The sequence below is a fragment of the Notothenia rossii genome (assembly GCF_949606895.1).
Source record: "Notothenia rossii genome assembly, chromosome: 3".
NCBI classification, from domain to species: domain Eukaryota; kingdom Metazoa; phylum Chordata; class Actinopteri; order Perciformes; family Nototheniidae; genus Notothenia; species Notothenia rossii.
In genome coordinates, this window is record NC_136901.1 from 66676260 (window position 1) to 66704075 (window position 27816).

General features: G+C 40.5%; 1 protein-coding gene across 3 annotated transcripts in view; it reads right to left on the reverse strand.

Moving 5' to 3' along the window:
* The window catches only part of gpc3 (glypican 3), a 172764-nt gene that overhangs the window by 84877 nt on the left and 60071 nt on the right, over positions 1-27816 (reverse strand). For all 3 annotated transcript variants that reach the window (XM_079670943.1, XM_079670944.1, XM_079670945.1), the window contains exon 3: positions 165-850. In XM_079670943.1, the coding sequence (XP_079527069.1) occupies positions 165-850 (686 nt within the window). The remainder of the gene's footprint in view (positions 1-164; positions 851-27816) is intronic.

A 27816-nucleotide genomic window follows, 5' to 3' on the forward strand; every position in this document is an offset into this window, starting at 1 on the left:
TGTGTGTGTGTGTGTGTGTGTGTGTGTGTGTGTGTGTGTGTGTGTGTGTGTGTGTGTGTGTGTGTGTGTGTGTGTGTGTGTGTGTGTGTGTGTGTGTGTGTGTGTGTGTGTGTGTGTGTGCAAGCGTGTGTGCGTGCGTGCGTGCGTGTGTGTTCTGGACTCACCGCAGCAGTGAGGCGGCTGCGGGCGTTCACAGCGTGTTTGAGGGCCAGTTTGATAATTGAAGGCAGTCTAAGAACAACAGCCTCGATGTCCTGCTCTCCCCTCATTCCGCCGGCCAGTTTCCCCAGCCCGTCTACATAGCTCTTCCAGTGGGGCTGCACCTCGGCCGCCCCCCCCAGGCAGCCCTGCATAACGGCCTGACAGAAGCCCCTGCAGGCTGGCGGCCCCAGCAGGCCCTGGCAGTGCGGGCAGTACCACAGCCTCAGCAGGGCCCGGCTGCAGTCCCTGCCGGGGCGCAGGTGGTCCGTGGTGTTCACAACCTCGATGCCAAGGTTCAGCGCCTGCAGGAAGACCCGAGTGGCCAGGAGGGAGCGGGACAGACGGGTCATCATCAGTTTGGGATAGGGGCCAAATGCTGCGGTCTCCTTCCAGGCCCCTCTCACACACTCCTCAGATGCAGAGGAAACGGTGCCGCCAAGCAGGCGCCGGTAAGCCAGGGGGAAGAGGCGCCCGTAGAGCACCGCCACCATGTGGTCCACTGAGGAGTCTGAGCCCAGGATGTACAGTGACATGTCCAGGAAGAGCTGCCCCACGAAGCTCTGGGCTCCACCCCCGAGGCCCGGGTACTCCGACTTCAGCATGGCCAGGGTGAAGTTGCGGCCGTGTCGCAGCACCAGGTCGAAGGCCTCTGCAAGAAAGTCAGAGAGAGTGCAAAGAGTCAGACGGGGTGAAAGTAAGGACACCCTTTCAATATCTGTTGCATTCAGGAGGTGATGCTCTGCCTCGGTAATAACAACAACTTGGCAGAGCTGTCAAAAAGTAGGCAGCAATTTAGCTGAAAAACATGAAGATAAAAAATAAAACTCAACAAGATGCAATTCCCCCCAAAGATCCATTCCATCCCTAACCATCACAGTAGGAGAAACATCCCAGCCTCTCTTTCCCTTCTCCCAGTTTTTCTCAATCTGGTGTTTTCTCTAATGGGACTGCTCACACATGGGAACACACACACAGAACAGCATAATACACGGTTGCTTGGAAAATAAAGAGAGCAGATGAAAAACAAGATTTGGGGATTGACCTTTGAGTAAAACTAAAAAGAAGCTGGAACAGAGCTCACTATAAATGAGTCCCTTTAAAGGAGAGTCTTAATCTCAATGTATTAGTCAAGTGGGAGAGGATGTCTGCAGGGAGGAAAGCATACAAAGCACGCAGGAGGGAGATGTGCCTGGCCGATGTGAGGAGGGAAAATAATCAGCGGCGTTTCAAGGCACAAAGTGAAGTCTTATCAACAAGGTGGCACAAGAAGCAGGAGCTCTATCAACGACCCGGTAGCCAAATGAGTGAGGACCCAACAACACAGGAGGATTTAAAGCTCCATTACTGAATTTAGCAGGGGAGCTGAGAGTCAGTGAAATGCAGCTTTGGACAGGAGAAGGCGAAATCCCATTTATACCTCAGCTAGTCCCCTTCATCACTTTGTTGAGAGTGATAGCGACCACTGCTTTGAGAGGGCGGGGGCGCTGGTATAGGCGTTAGGGGAAGTTATTGCTTTTTGTGCTACAAAAGCCATTTCATCTTTGTTATTTCCTTTTTGCCTGCTTGGGTAGTTTAATTTCTTTCTCTTCATGCTTCTCGGAGGTCAAATGAAGCTTGTCAGCCTACACAGAGCTCCGGGTCCTCGGACAGCATGGTGTGATACCTCTGTCTCTTTTGTGTGGAACAGATAATGTGTTTTTCTAATGTGCAATTTCAGGCACATGGGGAGGTCCGTATGAGAATATGACGATATCTGAGCAAAGGAATAGATATCATCATTCCCCCGCTCACTAACTGCTGCTGGGGAGCATTTATTTATCACTTTTGAATGAAGGATTGAAAGAATCCAAACAGAGGCAACACTGGGGCTATGAAGAAACATCCATATGGGTCGAAATGTTTCAATCTAACTGGAAATTGCTCTTGTTTTGAAGCTAGTTGCCCTCATTAACTTACGGCAACAAACTATAAAAGTAGAGAGGAAATTATTAGAAAGAAGTAGATTTCATGCAAATCTTTCAAATAATTTAAAACTTGCACTGTACATATTGCACATACATGGTAGCAGTGGCGGGCCGTGCATTTCACACCTAGGCCTTCAGTGATGTCCTACACAGTCCTACCTGAATTATTCCACCTCTTAATACTATCATTATGACGCCATGGCTCTAGAAACTATACATTTAGACAGAAACGCAGTATAACCGGGCGTTGCATCACCTTAACATAGTCAAGTACAACAGAGTTATATTAATATTTCCGAAGCATTTATAATCAATATATCCGCATTTACAATTAAGAGTGTTAAACTACCAGCTTTAAGATCGCTTGGATACGGTCAAAACTTAAAAATAAAAGGGGCTTTTAAGGCATTAGTCTACAAAGTTTTATTAAGTCCACCAAACCAAGTTTGTTCACTAAACAGCGCATTGTCGCACCCAAAGCAGTTTCATTTAAGAAACGTGACGATAAAGACACAAACTATTCACTGAAAATAAAAGAAAACAAACAAATAATTTGCATTTGTTCATGAGGATATATTTGCGACAGTGGTGAAAGTGTATTCCTAGCACTGAATGTCCACTTTGATAAAGGTTAAACCAAAACAATTCAGTCTCCTTGAGTACTTTTACTGCACAGCTGAGCCAGTGCGCCACACACATCTCTATATCTCTTGCAGAAGCATCAAACATTTATTTTTTATATATTTGTCATTTTAATTACATATATATTAATTCGTTAATATTGATTTAATATTAACGACATAAAATGACAAAAATATATTAAAATAAAATAAAAAATAAAATGCTTTGTACTCACCAAAACAACTGATTATTTGAATACAAAATCCATCCTCCTTTCTTTCCTCAAGAAGACTTCAATGACTCTGTTGTACAGTTTATCTGTGCGTTTCAGTTCCACCAATAAGTCATTTTCTATAGACATGAAGGCTAATGATGAAAGCCTAGTCTGTCCAGTAGAATTTCTGGCATAAGTTTTAATTCGCTTTAAGGCCGAGAATGACCGCTCGACAGAAGCAGTGGACACAGGGATAGTCACTGCCACACATGCCAATGTGTAAAGCTGCCCCATGCTCTCACTCAGATTTTTCTGCTTAAGGAAATCAAGGAGATCAATGGGACTTTTCCTTTCAAAATCAGTCATGGCATACATTACAGTCAGTTCTGTTTTTAGCCGGGACAGATCGAACAGTGTTCCGTGACTCTGTGTTAATTTGGCTAAGGCTGTATGCGGGAATTTTTTCCAGTAGGTCTGAAAGTGCTGGGGGTCCAGGAGGGAGAGAAACATTAATTTTTCGTGGTCTTGAAACCTACTCCGTATCTGGCAAAGAATGTTGTCCAGAATATTGCTGTGGAGTTGTTGGTAGTATGCGCGAAGGTCTCCTTGTGCTGTACGTGGGCCTCTGCGTGCGCTCGGACCACTTGAGATGCGCGCTGTGTCCTCGTAGATCTGACGAAACTGGCACCTCTCTCGCTCAATTGTGTCACAAAACTCGTTCACCCTTGTCAGACAGAATTGTACATCCAATGTTTGTTTCTGTAGTATTCCAAAGAGCACATCTGAATGCTTAAAAATCCCATTGAATGTTTCAAGCAAAAAACAAAACTCAAAATCATCCAGACGTGCATTAAATCCATCAGCGCTAAGCATAGTATCCCCATCATACTCCTCATGATGTTCCAGTATGTGGTCAAACACCTCCTTTAGGGAAACTCTCTTCTCAAAGACTGCATTGACCAATCTCGATGTATATTGCCACCGCGTTGGTGCAACATTAGGAAGACGACGCTTGCAAATGTCATCCAGCAGTTGCGTGCGCTTAGGGGATCTGGAGAAAAATGCTGCAAGGCCATTGAGGCTGGCAAAAAAGACCTTGCATTCTTTAAGCTTTGAGGCCCCTTGAGTCAGTACTAAATTTAGTCGATGTGCATAGCAGTGAATGAATAAGGCCATAGGTGCCCTCTCCTTAACTTTAGCCTGCACCCCGTTTAGTCCAGATGCCATGACCGCTGCGCCATCATAACACTGTGCCACAACTTTATCCAGACTACATTCATATTCCTCCATGAAACGGAAAATAAGAGCGGCAATGTCATCAGCTCGCTTGCCGCTTGTAACATCTTCAAATCTGACAAACCGCTCTTTGACACCTGTGTCCGTCACATAACGCAGGACAAGTGCCAGTTGTGCTACATTACCCACGTCTGTCGTTTCGTCCACCATAACAGCGACAAAGGGTGCTTTTTTAATCTCCATTTTGATCTCTTCTCCCATCACTTCAGCAATAGCATAAATCAGGTCGTTTTGTATTTTGCCTGACGTCCCAGTAAACACTTTGTTTGTGGACAGGTGGTAATGCAAGTCTGTGTTGTTCTCAGCAAGCAAAGAAAGAAGCTCCACGTAGTTTCCTCTGTTTCTGGACTCGGTGCTTTCATCGTGTCCCCTAAATGAAAGTTCCTGTTTACCCAAAAACAGGACACAATCAATCAGTCTTTTCAATATTTCCCTATTTTTGTTCACCCTTTCGTTGTGGAGCTCCGTTTCCCGGCGCACTTGTTCGTTGAGCTGTAGATCCACTCGGGTGTCCCCAAAGGTTTTCAAAAGCACCATTGCTTGTAAGTGCCCAGCCGTGCTTTGGTGTCTCGTTGCTGCCTTGGTTAGACAACTCAAGTTTGCAAATCCAGTGTGGCTCCAAACACCAAATCGATCAGTTGCAAATAGCAGGCATTCCCAGCAGTACAATTTGCAGTGCCTCTCGGAGGCTGTGAGCCAGGGGTACCGCTCGTAGTTAGTGATTTGAAAGTGGCGGACAAACCCTTTCCCCCGCTGTGATAGGCTCGCTAGCGTCGGGGTTGGCCGTTCTCTTCTCACGATGTCTAGCTTTTCTTGAAAAGTTCGTCTTGAAAATGGCGTTGTAATTATATCTGCGACCAAATCGATCTCTTCTCCTCCTTCAGCCATTGTGGGTTGAAAAAAAACAGCTTGTAGAAATCTACACAAATTAGCTCGTTCAAATTCAAGTTTGCTAGCTCTACATAGCTCTGCCTCTCAATAGTGCGTATCCAATCAAAAGACGTGCACGTGCTAACGTCATCGTACGCCTGCTAGCTGGCCCGTTGTCGCCAACTCAAAATCTGATTGGTTAACGCCACAGTTTTGTTTCCGTTCACTTTAATCTACAGGCGCCCGCACTATTGATTCTGAAGGCCTAAGGGCAGATTTCTTGGACCCTGGCAACACATTATGGCTGAAATATGATTGGATAAAAGCTCTAACATAAAGGCCAACCCTCCAAATCTCGTTCTGAGGCTGGAAGCAGCGCAACCAAGAGGAAAGCTATGAAATGAAGAGAATAGACTACAGGGAATAATTTAATACATATTTGTGGAAAAAATATATCAAAATTTAATTTATATTCTGATGATGTTTAGGCCAGCAGAGAAGGCCTTGCTGGCCCTGACGGCCCACCACTGCATGGTAGGTGTGGGTCCATTGCTATAGCAACAGCAAATGTCAGTGCAGCAGTAAAAATGCTGTTTGGCGGTAAAGCACAGTCGGCACGAACACTCAAGGAAATACACGTCGGAAATCGTTTATATATACATCTTAGGTTGTTTGATTTACAAAATGACTTTCACTTTAGTTCATATTAACTTATCCTGGTTTAATTGTAGTGTTCATTGCAACTTCTGTGATGATAAGTAAAAAGGCTACATCAAAGTAAACTACTAGCAGCCTATTCAGAACCATGTATATATGGTGGTCGACAGGTACAAAACCTCTAATTGTGAATAAACAAAGGACTTTCACAGATGAAGCCGATGTTCGCGTCTTTTGGGAAATCAAAAGTCAAGGTTGATTCATTTGAACTTACGTATACGTGAATTATGGTTATTAAGCCACATGCTGTAAATAACTTCTTTACATGTATTGTTAATTATGTAACATACTAATATATTTTGAGTGGGAAATAAGTCATGGTCTGGGGTAACATTTTTTATTTGAACCCAGACCATGACTTATTTCCCAAACTGGTTTTGTGGTAAACAGGATCAGGCTGCAGTTGTACATTTGAATCAATGCATGAATATGAAACCGTATTTGTGCTCAGCAAAACAGAAGCTGAGTTAATAAAGGTTATAAAGAAAACATTTAAAAGATGTTTGGATGAATGTGAGAGGATGCTCCGGAGCAGCGCACATCTGTTTAGATTTTCAGGCAACGGCCGTCCTGCTGCGACAGAGAAGCACTTCCCTCTGTGATCAATGAGCAGACAGATGTGCAGATTGCTAGGCGAGACAGGGAGACAGACTGGGAGGAGGTAAGACAAACCCACACACACACAAACAAACAAACACACAAACAGAAATACAAAGTCTTCTCCTCAAAATGTTGTTTACTGATGGAGAGTCGGTGAGAAATACACATCCTTCTCAAAGATGTTTGTTCCTCCTTTTCTCTGATTCTTTGAAAGCCTCTTTCATCAAACCCTGTGATTCAGCTACCTGTAGTATCTCTTACACCACAAAGAGGAGAGCCACTTTGTAATGGTAAAGAGAAAGACTAGAGGGCTCTTCATAAAAGCAATTCAATGGCTCTGAGTAGCCCGGGTCATGTTAGGAACCATTGCGAGCCCATTTCCTGCACATACTGCTCGCCCTCTTTCATCAGTGAGAGCCTGAGAGGGATCAGGTATCCTCTAATGGAGGGGAGAGAGGCCAGTGACTTCCGGGATACCACTGTAGGAGGTCAAGGGCACACATTACCAGAGCGGGAGCACGCAGGAACATATTGGGTCATCCTTAAAATTAGCAGTAGCATTTATTTTGTCAGTGTCACAAATGGAGACAGAAGGCTGGCAGCTGGAAATCGCTTTCTCCTCAGAGACTGAAGGCTTTTTACCAGACACATCAGCAGGAGAGGGAAATTTCTCTTAGCTCAGTCCACTTATTTCCTCAGCCATATAATGTTTACTCCAAGGACATTGGGCCTCTCAGCTTCCTTGTGCATTAAAATATGGATATCCACTAAATTATCTCCAATAGGCAACAGGCACATTGCATTAGCATTGATACCGTCGAACTGCAGCGTTACATTGTGAGCGGAATATCATGATCAAATCAAACTTTATTTATATAGCACTTTTCATACACTTAAGGTAACAAAGTGCTCTACAAACCATAAAAATTAAAATAAGAATACACAAATTAATAATAAAAAAAGAAATAATAATAATACATTTCATAAAAACACAAATAAAAAAGGAGGGTCTTGAGTTGGCACTTAAACGTATTATCATTTTCTGCCGCCCTCTACATATCATGTTATTAATCAAAGCCCTCAATTAAAGTATGATCAAGTCCAGATAGTCTAAAAGAAATCTAATAAATCTGTGTCAAAGTGGGGTCACTTATTTCTGACACCTAAAAGCTCTAAGAGTCTCCGCTCTGACATGTAACAGGCTTTCACATAATCTATGAATGGACCTGTCAAATGGCTGGGCATATTTGATGTCCAGGAGGCCGTCAGTCTGGGTGATATATAAGTCAACGCTGCAGCTCATAACAGGCCCGACCGACTGACTGACCGACGCTGAGTTGGCAGACAAGTGGCTCATCAATCAGCGACCCAAAGACCGATTATCCCCAGAAGAGGAAAACATCAATAAATTAGCCAGCCAATGAGAGTAATCCATTTGGCTGATGGCGTGTCACCTCTAGCCGCCACGGAGATGGATGGAGAAACTGCTGCCAGCTGGTCCCGGTGACAAAACAGAACCTGTCCGGGACGCAGAGCGAGGACTGGCAGGACACAGACACATGCCAGCACTCTGTCAGGTACAAACCATGTATCTTCAAAGTGCCAGTTTTGATGCAACACAAGCGATTGTTCTTAAACCAGTCAATTGTGAATGCACTTCCTTTTTTGACTTCATTAGCCTATAAAAAGGGACTTGTGAAGATTTTTGATTTATAGAAAATACAGACACTGTAAATAATTTGTTATTTATAATTTTGAATGACTGTTTTTTTATATTGATATACTTGCTATGACGGTGGTCATTTGACCATCCTGGTTTTTGTTGTCCAATGTATTATATAGGCTGGGCACAATATGGTGCAGTACACTCAAAAGAACAGATCAATCTTAATCCATCATATCAAAATGGTTGGGGGAAAACTAGCTACATAATTAGGTAAATAAATGATAAATAAATGTAATTGAAATCAGTTACAATTACTGAGAAATAATATGTTATTAAAAATAATGTATTAATTTAGGTAAAAGCGTATACGTAGAATTTAACATGTATTCTGTTGGCCTGGTTCTCCTAATTAATAATAACCAGATAGTTTTGAGATTTAACTTAAAAAACGTGGTCCAATTAAAAAAACGATGCAAATATAAAAATAAAAATGTGCCAAAACTCATGCAAATTAAAAACACATGAGTAGTATTTACAAAACGTTCACCAACTTGAAGAAACAAGCGCAGCGTTTACTAAAAGTGATGCACAATCAAAATGCAGCAAATAAAAAACCGCAATAAGCTCAAAACACAATGGAAACGGGAACACTGGAAGGATATGCAAACAGCTGGGACCTGGCCGCATTTTTTAGCGTTTTGTTTCGAGTTTCTTGCTCGTTTTCTATTTGCAACTGTTGTTTATTGCAGCGTTTTTAGTAAACCCTGCATTTGTGCTTTTATATTTGCATCGTTTTTGAAAGTGCCTGTTTTGGGCCGTTGCAGTGCGTTTGCACCAGTCGGCGACCGTACATTGCCAAGTTCACAACATTTGCTTTTAAAAGAAACAAATGAGCTACATCTATTCCATTAAAGCGGACCTATCATGCTATATTTGAAAAATATATTGTAGGGCCATACCTATACAAAACATGTATGAAAAGTAATTTTTTTCAAAATACCAAACAGACCACCCCTTGTAGCCGTCCCTCATACTGCTCAAACCCCTCTTTTGAAGCCCTGTTAGAGAAATGCGGGTCTTGGGTCCTTAGCTTGAAAAAATAAAAGAAGAGGAGGCGGAGCTAATAGCCGCGTTCACACCAAGTACTTTGCCGTACTTAGTTCCCAGCACTTAGTTCCCCTATGGATTTAAGAGCCGACGGGTTCACACCGGAATAAGTTCCCTGAGGGAAGATTAAGCAAATGAGCCACTGACGTCACTTCGTCTTCTTCTGCTTTGGCAGGCCGCGAACAACTTCACGGCGTATACTGCCACCAGAAGTCCCCGGCCGGAAGTCCCCGGAGTTGGGGACTGGCTTCAGTAGAAGCTGCTGAGACTCCCAGCAGCTTCTACTGAAGCCTTCCGAGTAAATTGCCAGAACGCCGACACCTCCTCATCTCCACCGCTCCCATGTTTTATTTTGTGTTGCCATAAATCAGTCTCTCTGCGTTTGTGCGCTGGGCGAATGTTAACGCTAATAATGCTAATGCAAGGATAATAAAATGGCGGCTCTGCAAAACATTTCAGAGTTTTACGGGGCGTGGTTTGCAATTCGCCCAGCCAATCAGAACTGGGGCACTTTTTCCCCCCCAGGAGAGTACCACCTCTCACCACAACACGTTCTCACTCCCAACCCGTCACACGTTGACGGATGGTCAGGGCCCCTTCCCGTCACGGAATTACGGACAGGGTACCCCTTGAGAGTCAGTTTTCAACGGGCAGGGCGTCCCATAGACCTCCCATAGCGTTGATAATAGACGCCATGAGAACACTCCCCGACGGTCGGTTGTTATTGTCAATATTAATATAATAATTATTTATTTTTTAATAGTCACACTTGATTTCTCCGACTTTCTTGTTGCCCCAGCTGGTCGACACCTCTTTTAGCAGAAACAAAGGCTACATTAATGTATTAAATCGATGTTAATCCATGTGTGTGGTTGTGGAATTAATGGACTTGCCGTTGTCCGTTACAAACTCTTCAACTACAACTCTAATTATATTTTAAAACATTTTAGAAGGCCTCACACAATACTTTAATGTAAATTAAAATGTAAATGAGGGATGGGTGTAATGTGGTGATTGACATTATTCACCCACAGATCTATGGGTTGGGGTATTGTTCCGCACATTTTAGTTAACCGGACTTCCTGTTGATGTGAAATCCGAAAAAAAAAAATTAAAATAAAATAATACTTTATTCCGAGTTTGCTTGCTTTTGTCTTTGGAGGTCATCACATAACGGCATTGTAATACACGGTTCGGCTGCATTAAATATTTCATATATGCCGTAGTTTGCTATTTATAGAGCCCTGGTGAGAAGACTTCTGGACAAATAGGAAGAACTGCCGCCGAAACTGAGTATGTGACGTGGATCATAAATATATCAGCAATCAAACAAAATCTTCAATTTCTCTTCACAATATAAGTCTCCTTGCAGTATCAATACTAATTTGGCTGACTTTTATATTTGATCCAATCGGTATATTGGTATATTTACACCATAACGGTGCACAGCTGATAGAAAGGGGCACCTGGTGGTTAAAGCACGTTATTGAAATGTATTATTTTTATTATAAGATATTAATAGGAGACACAGACAGAGAAATTAATAAGGCTTTATTTAAACATTAAAGAATACGTTAGGTTAAGGTCTCATTTTGAATAAGAAAAAAGCTCTGACAAAGTACTAATATATTGCTTTCCTGCAATGTTAACTACTGTATGTTTAAGCACTTATTTTAACTGATATTATACGTATTATACTCTTATAAGACGCATGTAGATGGTATAAGAAATGTGCAGAATACAACAGTTTAATGGTGGAGGTATACACACATATTGATAGATGTCTTGTAATGCACTGTTGAGGAACCTGCGACCCAAGTTTTTCATCTCCGACCTTGTCAGGTATTGAATATTCAATAAATAAAGAAGACAGAATTATTAAATATAAAACACAGAATTTGTGTGATTATACTAAATGATTTACAAATAAACACCACTGCATATTTACAACTGTTACACATGCTGATTTAACGCAAATGTTTCCAAATTAGGATCAATAAAGTACATCTTATCTTAAGATGATCGATGGCTACTGCCATATTTGCCTTTGAACCTTGACAAGTGAATGTTTCAGGCTTATCAATTAACAACAGGAGGGGTCACAGAGATAAGACCAGCTGTTAAATAAAGCTCTTCTGACCTTAGCTGGCATGTGGGTATATATTAATGCTGCCCATTATGAGCACAAGCAATTTTCACCCATTTATTAATTATGTGTTTTAAATTTGAGTGTTTCCTATCCCCTAAACCTCCAGGGATGTACACAGTTTAATACTGGCAACTTCTTATTATGGGAAATATGAAAACGTCTTTTAAAACTACAACTCCCAGTAGAGACGTGCCACAGAGCATGTTGCAAAACACACAATAGCCAGCATGTGTAGTTCTGGGGACGGGGTGGGGGAGGGGGGGACGGGTGGACCCGTTCAAATCCAGTTTTGGACAGTCTGCCGTGGTTCCATCCCATTTCAAAGTGTTGTTCGGCGCTCGGCGTAACCCTCGGCGCACACTCAAACATTCAATCACAGAGCTTGAGGACTATCACGGGGTTTGTCAAGCGAAGCGGAGAGAATACTTACTTCCGGGTGTAAAATTCTCTAAAGCAACTACTATGAGCTGCTCCGACCCTCGGTCCTGACGGACTCCAACTTGTGTTTATTAAATCAAACAAATAAATAAACACAAGGATAATTATGTGTTATTGTTGAGTAAATAACAATGTGTGATTTAGAAAAGAATACAAAATTAGAAGGAAAAAACAATGAAATACAGATTTCAGTATTCTGAGCCCCTACTCTCCCCATAACTGACGGCACCAAAAGTCCTACATTATTCAATTAAAATAAAGAAGTAAAAACAATAAGTGTGGCTTGATATTGAGTAAGAAAAAGGTTGATAAACGCTGTGAGAATGGGTCTGCGGAGAGCATTTCGCCGCGATCCCAACTCGTCTATTACCAACGTTCAGGGAGCTCTATGCAAGTCAATGGATTGGTACGCCCTGCCCGTTGAAAACTGACTCTCAAGGGGTACCCTGTCCGTAATACCGTGACGGGGAGGGGCCCTGACCGACCGTCAACATGTGACGGGTCGGGAGTGAGAACATATTGCTCAGCAGGCACTAAAAATGGGGGTAAAAGTTCCCGGCACTAAGTACTCTTTTTGGTGTGAACGCGACATAAGGGGTACTAACGGAACTAAACGGGAAAGGTACGGGGAAAAGTACTCCGGTGTGAACGTGCCTAATGCCTGATCAGAATTCTACCGGAGATAAAGTTAAATTCTGCTGTGATAAAACGCCACCCTGTTTAAACCACGTCAAGGATTATTTCTGAAATAGTATGGAGCTCAAATGCTTTTTCTCTTGCAGGTTTATCACAAGGTGAGTTCTTTTTTTATTTCCTGCTTTTTAAACACATGTGCTCTTCAGTACAGGTTAACTTTGATTGTTAGCGAGGCTTGCTAATGTAAACAAAGACGAGATTATGTCCAAAACACGTCAGGCATTGTTTCTGTTAGCAACTTTCCGTGGGTCCGCTGCCGATTTGACGTCAATTCGGATGGAATCTGGATCCGCTCGTTGTACACCCGTTTTTAAAAGATTTGGGTACGGAGAAAAGGGAGAGGGTTTTATTTTCTGACGCTGCGTGAGTTCCCCGACGCACCGGGGACACATATTTATGTATAAAAGACCTATCATTTTGCATGATAGGTCCCCTTTAAATTATTTAAATCGTAATGTTAAAATACTTATTAAATGTTAAGCAGGGTATAACTAGTCATTTTTAAGCCATTACATTACAAAAAACACTCCTAGTTGTAGGTTTTTTACATGAGTGCACAGAGAGTAGCAGAGGCTGACAAACCTCCCAGCATGCTTTGCATTCAGTTGTGATTTTATGAGCTACAACAAAGGCATCATCTGTTCATTGACTGTAAAACAATATGTTGTTTTTCCAGACACACTTCACTCCCAAAGAGCGACCTGTCACAGGTAACCCGAGACGTAGCAGCTCCACCTGACCAGCTACCCTTGCAGGACCAGTTTCTGTTTGAATCTGGGTATCATGCGTTTACGGGAGGCAGCATAGAAGAGGCAGGGCAGGGGGGTGAGGAGGGCTAGGGAGGGGTGGGCTGGTTCCAGGAACAAAGCAGGCAGGATGCTGGTAAGGCCCTGATAGCATCACCAGCAGACCATGAGGGCCAATGGACAGCGGGGCAGAAATGAGACTTGTATTAGGTTACTCCATCTGTTAGAGAGCGGCCCGCCTCACACACAACACACGCATGCACACAGACGTACACAATGTAATCACACAGTGCACAGCAGCCGCCAGGTGGTGACAGTGTGGGCGAACATTTGGCAAACCATAGCGGGAGAGCAAGTTGTGAGTCAGGTGAAGGACTACAGCTAGACACACACACACATTATTTTACATTTAATGATCTGACTCCCAATTGCTTCAGGAAAATGTTTCTCCACAGCTGGATGAAATAACAAACATTGAAAATCCATCAACTTGTCTTATTACCTTTGGTTTGCCTCCCATAATAAATTACTATAGACAAGGGGATTTTTTAAATGAAAGGTAACGTTGTAATACCCATGTTAAACATCAATTCTGGGAACATGACAACACTGGATTGACCAGACAATCACCAATCAAAAGTTGTAAACAGTTTGACCAGTTTATCAAAACGACTTTATTTGGAGGTAAAAGGGAAAGTGAGTGCTCTGTTCCTTAGGCTGTTAGCCTTCTTTTGAGCAAATAACTATTTTCAATCAATCACAAAAGTGAACTAGTTAAGAAAAAAAGGGCTTCCACTCACAATTATATTTATGTCTGAGGGTGATCATTTAAGAGATAAACCGAATAATCGTTTACTCTATTATTGCAGTGCTTCTCAAAGTGTGGTCCGAGGACCACTGGTGGTCCTTGAGCGCCCCCTAGTGGTCCTTGAGTATATTGCTAACATTTCACATTTGAAATATATAAATACATTTCAGTTTTCCGCACTCTCGCGGGAATATCTCCGCAATGGAGCGAGGTTAAGTTTCACTTTTGATTGCATGATATAGAACAGCGCAATACCTTCATCACACATGTTGCCACTTGTTTGTACCATTTTCAGGCGATTTGTAATCTGTTCTAGAAAAACGATATGTTATTTTATATTTGTGGAGTTAGGTGGTCCGCGAGTGTTTTTTCATTGGTTAAGTGGTCCTTGGTATGAAAAAGTTTGAGAAACAGTGCTATAAAATGTCAGAAAATATTGAAAAATATAATATTTCTGTCCGTCCAAAGAAATACACTTTAAATATGAAAATAAGTTAGGTGGCGATAAATGGCGATTTCTGTAAATTGACTAATGGATTAGTCTAGTCAACTTTTCAGCTGTACAAAAAATTGTTTATTCCTTTTTTAACACTTCTTATCTTGGGCTATGCTATCTGACTAGAAGGATTCTGGGTTCTACTAGACTGGATAGACAGGTAAGTAATTAGAACAGAGACCAGGTGGTTTGAATAGAACAACCGGCAATTTACTGACGAAATAGACAAATAGACAAAACATTAAACATAGACAATGAATATTTTCTGCAGTCATTTCATTTAATTTCAAACCTTTATTTAGACAGATTGGTCCCTTGAGATCATCGATCTCATTTACAAGGGAGACCTGCATCATTTAGTTCCACATGAAACATAAAAAAGACATACAAACAAACAACAGAGGATATCATATTTACATATTCAACATTTACAAATACCCAGAGTGTCAGAAAGCATTTCATTTAGATGTGCCTTAAATACATTCAGAGAAATAAAAATGCTCAATTTCAATTTTGCCTGTAGACTGTTCCAAGCAAGTGGAGCTGCGCACATAAAAGCTGTCTTACCTAAGACAGTCCTTACTCTTGGCAAATCTAACAAGACTATATCCTGCGATCGCAGACAATAGCTGCTTGCAACTTTCTGCTTTATCAATGAACAGATATAATACGGGAGTTTGCCCAACATAGCTTTATAGATAAAAGTTTACCAGTGACTGAGCCTCCGTACAGTGAGTGATGGTAAACCTGCCTTGGTATACAGTGTACAGTGATGAGTAAGTGCTTTACAATTTGTGACAAATCTCAGAGCACTATGATACGCAGCATCTAGTTTGCTCAGGTAGTTGGCAGGTGCATTCATATACATCAGATCACCATAGTCCAGCACAGGTAAAAAGGTCACAGTGACTAGCCTTTTCCTGGCCTCAAGCGAGAAACAGGACTTATTCCTGAAAAAGAAACCTAGCCTAACCCTCAGTTTTTTAAGCAGGTTATTGACATGAAGTTTAAAAGAGAGAAAGTCATCAAGCCAGATACCAAGGTATTTGTAACAGGCAACAACTTAATACAATATCTAAAACAGGCTCTGGTGTCTTTTGAGCATTATCTTGGTTTTATCCACATTTAAAAGAAGCTTTAGTTCAGAGAGCTGAGTCTGAATAATGTTAAAAACAGCCTGTAATTTAACAACCGCCTCCTGAATGGAGGGACCTGCACAGTACATCACGGTATCGTCCGCATAGAAATGTAAAGTAGCTTCATCCACATTTTCACCTAAACTGTTGATATATATGGAGAATAAAAGTGGACCTAAAACAGAACCTTGAGGAACACCATTAGCAATTTTTAACCACTCAGAAGACAGCCCATCAAAGTGAACACATTGGGACCTTTCAGAGAGGTAGTTCACAAACCACCCCACTGCATGGCTGGATATGCCAATACTGAGTAGCCTCTGTTTTAAAACGCGATGATCAACGGTGTCAAACACCAGTATAATCAGAGGTAAGTATTTCACCTTTCCCTTGTTTTCTGATTTCTGTGACTTAGCAAATGGTATCCATATAGGATGAACACAATTAAAATAGCCTATTTTATTTTAGACCGGTCTATTGGTCTATGTTATCATTGACCAATTTTAAACGTGTATCCTTTAATGAAATCACTTTTGAATGACTTTATGCTTACTATGTTTTAATGTGGGTTACACTTTGAATTAGTATATTTGTTGTAATCACAGAAGTTGATCATAATAATGATGAATACATAAATAAATAATGACAAATATAATTATTATAATAATAATAAAAACACTTAGCGAATTTTGTAGGGAAAATAGTATCAAATGGAAAAATAGGATTGTTTTTGTGCCAATCTAATTATGTAAATGGCGAAATTTCAGTTTTAGTAAAGGGAAATCTATATAATTGTATTATATCATATTTTAAGTTATTGTAAAATAAACCCAATAACAATAAGCCAGATCCTAAAAGACTCATGTCATCTTGTTTCTTAATAAAAGACAGGAAGCTTTGGACATGCACACAGACCAATACTGCCGTCCCCTCCGGATACAGAATATGCCCGGCTGCTTCCTCTGCCTCCATATTTCTGCCTTCCACCATTGACTCCATTGATTTCTTGCCCTGTGGTCCTTGCCGAAGTCAAAGTTGAGCCGTGCTCTATCTCAATCCGGCAAACGGGCGCTGCCAGAGGAGTCTGTGTACAGCAGAGTAGAGGACGCGGTGAGGGTGGAAGGACACAAGGGCAAAAGTGAACTGGAAAAACACAGCAGAGGGCTGGAGGGTGGAGGGGGAGGAAGAGGAGGGGGGATAGTGAACAGTGCCAGTACGTGTGGAGAGAAACATTCAGCGAGGCAGGCTTTGAAGCTGCATTCAAAGGCAGCCGGAGTCAAGCGGTGCCAGAGCTGCGAGACACATCGCACACACCTCTCGCCAAAACCCAGCCACGGGGCGAAAGAACTGACACCCCAATCAAACGCTCGCCTCGCAGACAAAATAAATACATCTGCGGACTCAGAGGAATCTCTACCACTCAGAAAGTGAAAGGCTATTCCAATAATGGATTCACTTCCAGCTCGCAGACAAAGACAGAGAAGCCAACCCAGTCTCACATCTAAACGTGTAATAACTACGTTGGTCCGCAACTTGGGACGTAGTATTTTTACAAAAACGCCTCTGAAATCGTAGGATCCCCACGTTTTTTTTCACCATTCATTTCCAATAGAGTGGCGAAGTCACGCCCATCTACTTCCGGTCCATGGGACCTTATTTCGGAAAAATTATGTATTGAAGTCAATGGAGAGAGAAAACCTATCTTTCGATCCCGTTTGAATTGTGCCACGAATTACACATATGATGTTTGTCAATCTTAAATAATCTTTTCCATGTCAAAAAAGTCAAAGTTTGTCGTAAAACTGTTGAAATATAAGACTAGGAAAAATCCGCAACTAGAAAGACTACAAATCCCAAAGATGTCATAACTGATGTCACAATTGTTTTCCTCCGCTAAATATAAGAGATAGCTAAGATAAGATAACTTTAACAAGATGCCTGTGTGCTTAGTACCAGGTTGTTATCATACCAGCAATGGGCCTTGCTCGTTCTTTCGCTTCCCGTCTGATGAAAGGACCAGGAGTGGCTGGATCAAGTTAGCTACCTAGCTAGTAGCAAGCACGTTAGTTAGAATTACAGCGTTAGCCTTGTCATTTTTATCAACCTTAACATGAAGTAACATTAAGTAACTCAACATTTTAAACAGTAAGAGTAGTAGTCATATTTCGTGAACCCTTTGAAGAGTACTGTCACACCGGTGTGATCATTCTATAATACACCATTTAAGCCCGGGGGAGAAATGCTAACGCTACATTAGCATCGGCGATCTTTTGTACTTCATGCTATCTGCACAAATGGTTGACATTAAACATTAAAAATATCAGGCAGTTCAGAGAGAATCAAAGGAAGGAAGGAAGGAAGGCAGGCAGCTTTGCACGACATTCTTCTGGACGTGTTTCATTGTGGTGATAGTGAGGGTAGGCAATCCCTTGTTTAGCAAGACAGTAGTCTTTTTTTTTTTTGACTGGCAAAATTGTCTTTTAAATTGACAAACATCATATGTGTAATTCGTGGCACAATTCAAACGGGATCAAAAGATACTCTTTCTCCCTCCATTGACTTCAATACTTTTTCCGAAATAAGGTCCCATGGAGGTCCACCGGAAGGGGAGGGACTTCGCCACTCTATGGCTGGCGTCTATGTCACATGATCTTCAAATTTCTCCCCGCAGGAAAAAAAAACATGGGCGACCTTCGTTTTATTCTCGGTGGAAAATGCCTATTTTAAGGTTAGTTTAGCCATTAAAATGCGTTTTGATGTCATTTGATGCGTGAAATGTGAGTTGTTATTTCAGATTATGTGTGCAGTGGATGTCCATGATGTTTAGTTTGCTAGTTATTACGAAGATTACTTCAGGAAATTGTGTCCATACAACGTTTTCATTGTAACCAAGGTGGTTGCTAGGGACGCTGCTATCGATATTATTTCTGTTATGTTGTGTAACTGTTTAATGGTGCTATCTTTATTGCTGCCCCCTTCCCAGTCAATGTATAGTGTTGGTCCACAGCGCAAACGTATTAGTTTAACAAAATCCGCATTTAAAATTGTGGCATAGATACTGTACGTTATTTTCCCCTGTGCAATTCTCCAACCCAGTCTCACATCTCACATCACATCGTCATAAACAAATACCGGAAACAGACGTAGGCAAGATCCTCAGCTCGGTGATTGGATGGTTTAGCCGCAATGCACGTCGGGAAATGGTGTTTATGCGATGTGAAATCAGATTTAAATATAAATAAATAATACTTTATTCCGAGTGTGCTTGCTTTTCTCTTTGAAAGTCATCACATAACGGCATTATAATACTCGGTTCGGCTGCATTCAATATTACATATCTGCCTTGGTTCTCTATTTATAGAGCCCTGATGAGAAGACTTCTAGACAAACAGGAATAACTGCCGCCAAAACTGAATACGTGACGTGGATCATAAATATATCATCAATTAAACAACATCTTACATTTATTTTCACACAATACGTCTCCTTGCAGTATCAACACTAATTCCGCTGACTTTTATATTTGATGCAATTGGTAGATAGGCTGTATTTACACCATAACGGTGCACAGCTGATATAAAGGGACACCTAGTGGTTAAAGCACGTTATTTAATTTTATTATTTTTATTATTAGATATTAATAGGATCCCTATAAAGTATATTCATTACTCGTTATTCTCTACTAATAGTTAATTAAAGACTGTATATAATGACTATTTTGCACATCCCTTTCAAGATTTAAAGATTTTCTAAGGTTTATTGACATATATACACAACTACGGTGTAGTTATGCAATGAATGAAAAACTTGGGTCGCAGGTTCCTCAACTATGTTGAAGAACTTATTTTAACTGATATTATACATATGTATTATGCTCTTATAAGATGTGTGTAGATAGTATAAGAAATGTGCAGAATATGACAGTTTAATGGTGGAGGTACACACATATTGATAGATGTCTTGTAATGCACTGTTGAGGAACCTGTGACCCAAGTTTTTCATTCATTGCATAACTACACCGTAGTTGTGTATATGATATGTCAATAAACCTTAGAAAATCTCGAAATCTTGAAAGGGAAGTGCAAAATAGCCATTATATACAGTTTTTAATTAACTATTAGTAGAGAATAACGAGTAATTAATATACTTTATAGAGATCTGCAGATAAATGTTTAGTCTTCTCAAGCACCAACAATCAAATATCTCTCCTAATTGTTGGCACTTGACAATCACCTTTCCCTGCATTTTACTCAGGTGTAACTCAAATCTGCTTTAAGGGTTGTTTATATTTCAAATCATTAATCAGAATCTGCAAAGTAACTAAAATAAATGTAGCGGAGTAAAAATACCAGGTTAACCTCTGAATTGTAGTGGAGTAGAATTACAAAGTAACAATGAGCTGTCATGTGGGTATATATTAATGCTGCCCATTATGGATACAAGCCATTTTCACCCATTTAGTAATTACATGTTTTACATTTGTACACACCAATTTGTTTCCTATTGCCCAAACCTCCAGGGCTGTACACAGTGTAATACTGTCAACTTCTAATTTTGGGAAAAACGAAAACGTCTTTTAAAACTACAATTCCCAGTCGAGATGTGCCATAGAGAACATGTTGCGAAACACAATAGCCAGCATGTGTAGTTCTGGGGGGGCGTTTGAGTCCAGTTTTGAATAGTCTGCCGTGGTTTCGTTCCACTTCAAAGAGCTTGACGCTCGGCGTAACCTTGGCGCACTGCCACTCCAACATCCAACCCCAGAGCTTGAAGATTAATCACGGGGTTTGTCAATGGGAGTGTAGTCCCAAACGATAGCTGGGGATTATGGGTAGTGTATCTTCGGCCATCCTAAACTCTGAATTTTTTTTCGGATATCATATCGAATTAACACCATATCCCAACATGCATTGCGGCTAAAACATCCAATCAGCGAACATGAAAACATTCCCAGTTAAACATGCAAAAACAAATCGCTAAATAAAAAGATAAAACACTGGCATGTCATTTACGTTAGAATAAATAGAATGGTTTCTAATAATAGATGAGGGTAAAATCTACGTCACTTTACAGCCCCGCCCACTTTTGAGGAAACAACTGTCATTTGAACGGCGATCAAGCCTGAAGCCACGGAGATCTTCTTTTACTGTCCTTTCTTCTTAGAGGAAGTACAGAAACACGTAACTCTGGATTTGTTTTAATGTTTGAGGTGCAATAAACGACACAGCAGCTTTTTGGCATTTTAAAAATATTATTTTCTGCCTCGCTCATGAGAGTAACAGCTGGCAAAATTACAGCCTCGCCTACTGATTTTTATTTAACCATATATCGAGCCCGATTGTCGATTTCAAATGTGTGCTCTAAAATGATATTTATAAATGACTATTATCGTTATTATAAGACAATAAATGGCAAAGATATGTAGAAAATAAACGTATTTAAGATACGTTCATAGCAAACGTAACGTGGGAGAAAATATGTTTCTAGAAGATATGTAGAAGAGAAACTTATTTGAGATACGTTCATAACAAACGTAACGTGGCAGAAAATACGTTTCTTGCTAAACGCAATTGAGAATGCAGTTTAGTTCTGTGGGAACGTAATTTGTAGGAGACAGCGTTGCAACAACACTCGATAGCAGCTTCCATGGCAACCACCTTAGCAACCATGAAAACTTTGAATGTGTACAATTTCCTGTAGTAATCTTCGTAATAACTAGCAAACTAAAGACCATGTACATCCACTGCACAAATAATCTGAAATAACAACTCATATTTCTCGCATCAAATGACATCAAAACGCATTTTAATGGCCAAACTAACCTTAAAATAGGCATTTTCCACCGAGAATAAAACAAAAGGTCGGCCATGTTTTTTTTTTTTTGAAGATCACGTGACATAGACGCCAGCCATTGGAAATGAATGGTGAAAAAAAACGTAGGGATCCTACAATTTCAAAGGCGTTTTTGTAGAAATACTAAATCCCACGTAGTGGACCAACGTAGTTATTACACGTTTAAATGTCATTTAAATCATGTTTCAATCACTTTAGAGGACATTGCAATGGCTTACATTCATTTCCTGTAGAGTTGATCTCACCCTAACCATGGGGGGTATGTCAAAAATTGTAATCTAATCGTATATCGCTGAAATCCTATCTTCATAACGACAAATTTCATGATATAGCATGTTTTGTGTTGATCCCATAAGTATAAAGTCTGTATAAAATAACTTTGTAAAAATGTCTAGTCTCCTGTGTGAATGAACAGCTTGACAATTGAAGTTTGTCAAGCTTTTATAAGACACTTAAAGGTGGGGTATGTCATTTGGGAGAATCCAGCTTGAGTGCGCTAGAATTTGAAAGTACGCAACCGGAAAAAATCTGCCTCTTCCTTCAGACTTCCTTACAGAGGCCCTCCTCCAACACACACGAACGTGCATATGACCATTGAGGGCACGAGATAAGTTTGTGCACGAGAGGGAAGGCTAACAGGCAGGTAGGCCATCCAGTTATTTTAGCCTGGCCGGCTCAGATGATTGGTCGTGCATTTTACAGTGCTACGTCTTCCACAGATTAATTTTTTTAATGTATTTATTGTCAAAGCATTTCATATTCATTGCTATCGGGATGTTAAGAGCATTCCGTGGAATATAGCAAAAAGTGTTTCTGAAGTGAATTACCTACCCCACCTTTAAGTGCAATGTGAAAAGCTTTGAGTGAAATACAAAATATTAAAAGTAAAGACAAAGTGCTTCGACAAACATTTATTTTAATGCTCAAAGCCTGGGTTAAGCTATAGTCATCCTTTATTTTCTAGCTGTCCATATACAAAATTATAAAAGAAAGTGTTTGGGCTCATAGTAATGGCCGGAGTCTGGCAAATTTAGCAAAAGACAATTTTATGGAAAGTATCAAAACCAAACCAAATCCAGCTTCACAGACATTTTTACAATTTTTTTTTATTTTTTTTTTTACAATTACCCTAATCCTGAGAACAATTCCTAACCCAAAAATATAATAATTGACATGGGGAACTTTTTATCCCTGAGATGGAAGATGAGTCCCCGCAATGTAAGTGTGGAGACAGACTTATGTCCCCACAACAAGGGTAAAACATGTTCTCTCACACACACACAGCTCTTGTTGCACTCCAGGGTTTTGATGTGTGGACCGGGGTAAAAAGGCAGCAGCCTCAGAGTGGAGACAGTTTGAGGGAAGATGAGAGAGGTCACGACAGATGCAGCTTGAGTTCTCCACTCCAAATCAAGCAGCCAAGCTCTATTAATCCAATATGCATCGTTGAGTAGATCCTGTGGTTGAAGATGAATACTCCCACTCATTCGCTCTCAGTCCATCTTTCATGTTTGCAACGCATCAGGCCCATGCATCAGTTTAATTCTGCAGCGGCTCGCTTTCAAACGCTAACAAAATGCTATAGAAGAAATATTTGCATAGTCATTTCACAAAGCGTGTAAAAAGGGAAGATGAGATTCTTTCCTTTTTGAAGTCGGGGCTTCAAGGACATAAAAGAGCAATAAACTGAACTGGAGTGAACTTACAAAGAAAAGCAGCGAGGGGGTACACAGTGTTTTTGAAGTTCTTGAAACAGATGGGTGCACAGTGTGAGATAGAGAGAGAAAGCAGGAGTGTGAGAGATGGAGAGGAAGAGATGGAGGAAAACAGTGAGGGAGCAGGAGGAGTGATGACTGGGCTGCTAGTTTCATCGTGATGTGGAGTTCCTGCAAGAAAGATCCTCTCAGAGGATTTAAAAAAAAAAAGATATTAAAACTACCATGTCAGATTTGTATCTCTTGTGTCCGACTTACAGCTAAAGGCTCCGGTGCTTTGCAGTGTTGATGTCAAAGTGACCTCAGAATATTAGAGGTTAATAATAACACACACTGCACTCATTAAGTTACACTCTTCCCCCTTGGTGCTTGTGGGTGTGTAGTGCACGGCGGAGAACAAATCCTACCTTCCGTCTTAATTAATACAAGCTGAGTTTAATAAAAGATTAGAAAGGCCAGTGCCTCGCTGTTTTAATAATTAATTGGGAGTTATTTCATCTCTTTCTTTAATGATACACAGTATGTGAGATGCTTTACTGCTACTGCAAGATTACTTAAAGGTGATTTATCGTCAACAATTCAAACGGATTGTGTGTGTGTTATTGTGTTTATAATTGACTGCCTGAACCCCTGAGGGTTGAAGGACATCAATGACAGTTTCATTACAGACTGCAGAGTGCAGTGTAAGAGCTACGCTGTTTACTTTCTCTTGTTAAGATGTGGGTCCAAATGCGTTTCTAAACATGGAAAAAGCTTGTGTGAGGGTCAAGAGTTTAGTAAGTTAGGGAAAAAAAGGTTTAAAAATTAAAAAGATCTTTTCATTTTCAGCCGGATGTATCAACTTCAGTTTTAACTTTGTGAAAGGGAGAATGGCCTTGGGGAGAAATAAAATGCCAACAGACTTTGATGTTGAACATGAAAATGTGGAGTTTCTTTTTACCGGCAGCAGTTAAAAAGAATAGCTGGAATAAAAAAAGCTGTGGCTGAGCTTTTGGCGGCTGACAGAATGATTAGCAAAATACAAGATGGGAAGAACATGTTGAGTCTCTCAGCAACAGGCTAACGGGTTATCGGTATAGCTGTCACCGAGGAGGGAGGTATCAGGACAGGGGTCAGACAGGCGAGGAGGGAAAAAATATGCGGGAAATTACTGAAATAGCTAGAGGCTACTAAAAGAAGGAGGAGGAATCGATTTATGCTGATTTAACAACAAGGTATGACAGATCGAGTGAGGAACATTCAGTTAAACTGGGAAAGTTATCAGAGCTTTGGAGCTTGTGAATGAAAAGGAGGCAGCTGTCTCAAAAGACAAAAGAAATGCTGGGAAACGGCAACAAGTCAAAACGAGTGAGTGCAAAGCAAGGAGACAGCTCGCGAAGCCAGACCTCTGAAGATGACAGAGAATGCATCAGCGTACTTCTGTTTAAATTGTGGAAGAATCCCTGATCGCACTGACGACCACAGAGGATGCGAGCAAGAAAACAAAGAAGAAAAACTAGCTAAGACAGCGTTTGCAAGCCTCATTTAAAAATCATAAAGTGAACATTCAATCTGGATAGAGTTAACAATATTCATCAACTTTTGCAGTATACCTGTATATAAAGCTCTCATGTTGTAGCTGACAGCAGATCTGCTACTTCCTTCACATATAGTCTTCTTTGTACCTGTGGAAATCTCGTAGCTGCTAAACCTTGATGTAAAGACTTTTCCTACATTTAGAAACCTTTATGTGTCACTGAGGTTTAGTGTGTCATGTAGAAACTCAAAGGAAGCTACTGTTGACAGAAAAAAGACACATTGAGATAACATAGCAGGGTAGAAGCTCAATCCAGGTATTCTAAGGCAGCCGAGAATGTGATGGACAACTCAATTGAACTTCAGCAAATGTGGTTTCTCAAATGGTTCTTATGTTCTGTTGTTGAGTAATAATGAGCAATTTAATCTGGGAATCAAGCAGCAAAATAGGTAGGTATGTTTGTCTGCGGGAAAATGTATCGTTCATTTTCAAAGAAAGTTGAAATAGAGCAAGTTATTTGAAGAGGACCAATATCAAAAAGGCAACAAGTGTTCTTCAGCCTTGTTCAAACATCCCACACAGGAAAAACAGAAGCAAGAAGTCAAGCTTTTTGTTTGCTGCAGAAAACTGTCAAAGCATAGATGGAAACAATCGGCCAACGGATTACAATAACGTTCCCTCATACAATACCGATCTATTTTATGTTGGAGAACATTAGAGCATAATCCCTTGTTGTATTTAGTTTATTTCTGTATAATAGTGAGCTGATGTAAAGAATGTCTGAAAAGATAACCTTGGTGACAACGTTTGAATTGATTTTCAGGATTACAATGTTGAGTTTTTAATATTTCTATTCTATATGACTTAAATACCATATCAGCAGCTTTAATAGATATCAGACGAAAATGCCAAGTCCCATGTTTAAATTAACACTTCAAAACCCAGCAATTTCACATTTTGAATTGCAACACTAATGTGGGAAACAGGTGAGGGATAATGTGTTTAGGAGGCGTGTGGCGCAGTGGTTAGAGCGTTGGTTCAAACCCCACTACAGTCAGCATGTCGTTGTGTCCCTGGGCAAGACACTTCACCCCAAATTGCTGCTGTGGGGATTGCCTGCAGTATTGAGTATGTAAGTCGCTTTGGATAAAAGCGTCTAACAAGTAACAAGTAACATGTAATGTAATGTGTTTCAATTGATCCTGGGCCAAGGAATAACCCACAAAAGGTTTGGTCAAATCCAAATCACAGTGCAATACACAAATGATGTTTAACTTTTATCATTGCTAGATAGAGCACCTGGGCTACATAATGTGATGCACCTAAGGTAGGAACAACAACGTTTAAAGTCGGAAAAAAAAGTTGGCAGAGGATTTACCCAGATGTCTTGCGGAAAAGATTCATTGAAGACGAAAGTAAACGTTGGGTTAATGGATCTGATGAATGTATGACACATCTTTGTAGTGTGCATATTGTATTGTAACATTACGACTTAAAGCTCATGAACACACTAAAGTTGGTCTTCTGACCTTGGGAATGGCAACACCATTATAGACTCCAAATAGTAAAAACTAAAGCTCAACACATTTAGTATAAAATTGAGGTCATAGGATTGTTTAATCTCATTAATCGGAAACTGAAATGTAACATGTCAGACCAGCAGCTGGAAGAGAAAGCCACAAACACTAAAGGTATTTTTTCACTTCAGTTGTTATTGGAGTATTTATTTTTCCATATATTTCACCACACCATAGTCAAATATTGATATGGCACCATCCCCAGTAAATGAGTTGAACAACACCCCTGAAGTCTCTTCCTACTAACACACCAGATGTCCTGAGATTTGGGGATTATGTCAGTTTATGGAACAAAAGATCGAAACGAAGAGGAGGACTTCTGATCTCAAACTGAAAGAAATCCCTTCCTGCTCATAAACCCCTTTTAATCTGAAAGCAAATATGTTTGCTTTGTCATGACGGCACGAATAACATCGAACCAGCTTGTTAACATTGCAGACGGAAGTGAGCATAAATGTTTTTGAAACCACACAAAAGCATGATTGGCACTAAATTCAATCAGCACAATGGCAGAGCAGAGATCCCCATGCTGTATTTTGACGTCTGAAAAATGCACTTGGCTTAGTACCACTGTGCAGCACAAACATCCTTTCCGGCAGCAAACATCAAATCGGGTTAAGCTTTTTTACAGGACATTTAAATGTGTTACTGCTGTAATTTACTGCATCATTGCATCTCCTGAAAATTGTCATTACGGTGCGTGGCATAATCTGCTTTTTAAATTCAGCAAGGTGATGGAGGAATTTGTGTGGAAAAACATCAGAGAGGAAACAACAAGGGGGTGTATTTAATTCATTGAGCACTTTGTCATGGGAAAAAATGATTTAACAAGTTACATTATGTATAGAAGTTAAGGAAATACTATACTTCTACTGCACATATTACTACTGATGATGATAATATGTTCTCTTTAACGTAATAGATTTTGGGAAATGTCGTTTTTATGTATTGACTACCCTGATGTTCTCATGACTAAATAACTAGCAACCCAAGCTGATTGTCAACATTTCTATCCAATATTTTATTTTCTGTTTACTGTGTCCTTTACTCCCCTGTGGCTTTCCTAAAAACATTGATTCATTTAATTCAATAATTATTCAATAATAATTCCATGTTTGGCACTCCTTAACTTTTGCCTTCAGGAGGGGTTTGATGAATCTTACATCATCACTGCTGCTCTGCAACTACTAGCTGCTGTGTGCCCTGTTTGACAGGAAGCATTATGGAAATAAGCACTTTCATCCATAACTGTGTGACTTTGCACCACGCAGAACTGGATTTCTCCTTGTACATCTGTCTTTGTAAGGGGAGGGTCGTACAAAAGAACATTCTCAGAAACTGCTTTAATGATCTTCTCCTTTTTTTACAGCTGGAGAAACTAACTTCCTGCCTAATAACGCTTCTTCTGTTTCTTCTCCTTCTTCTTCCAG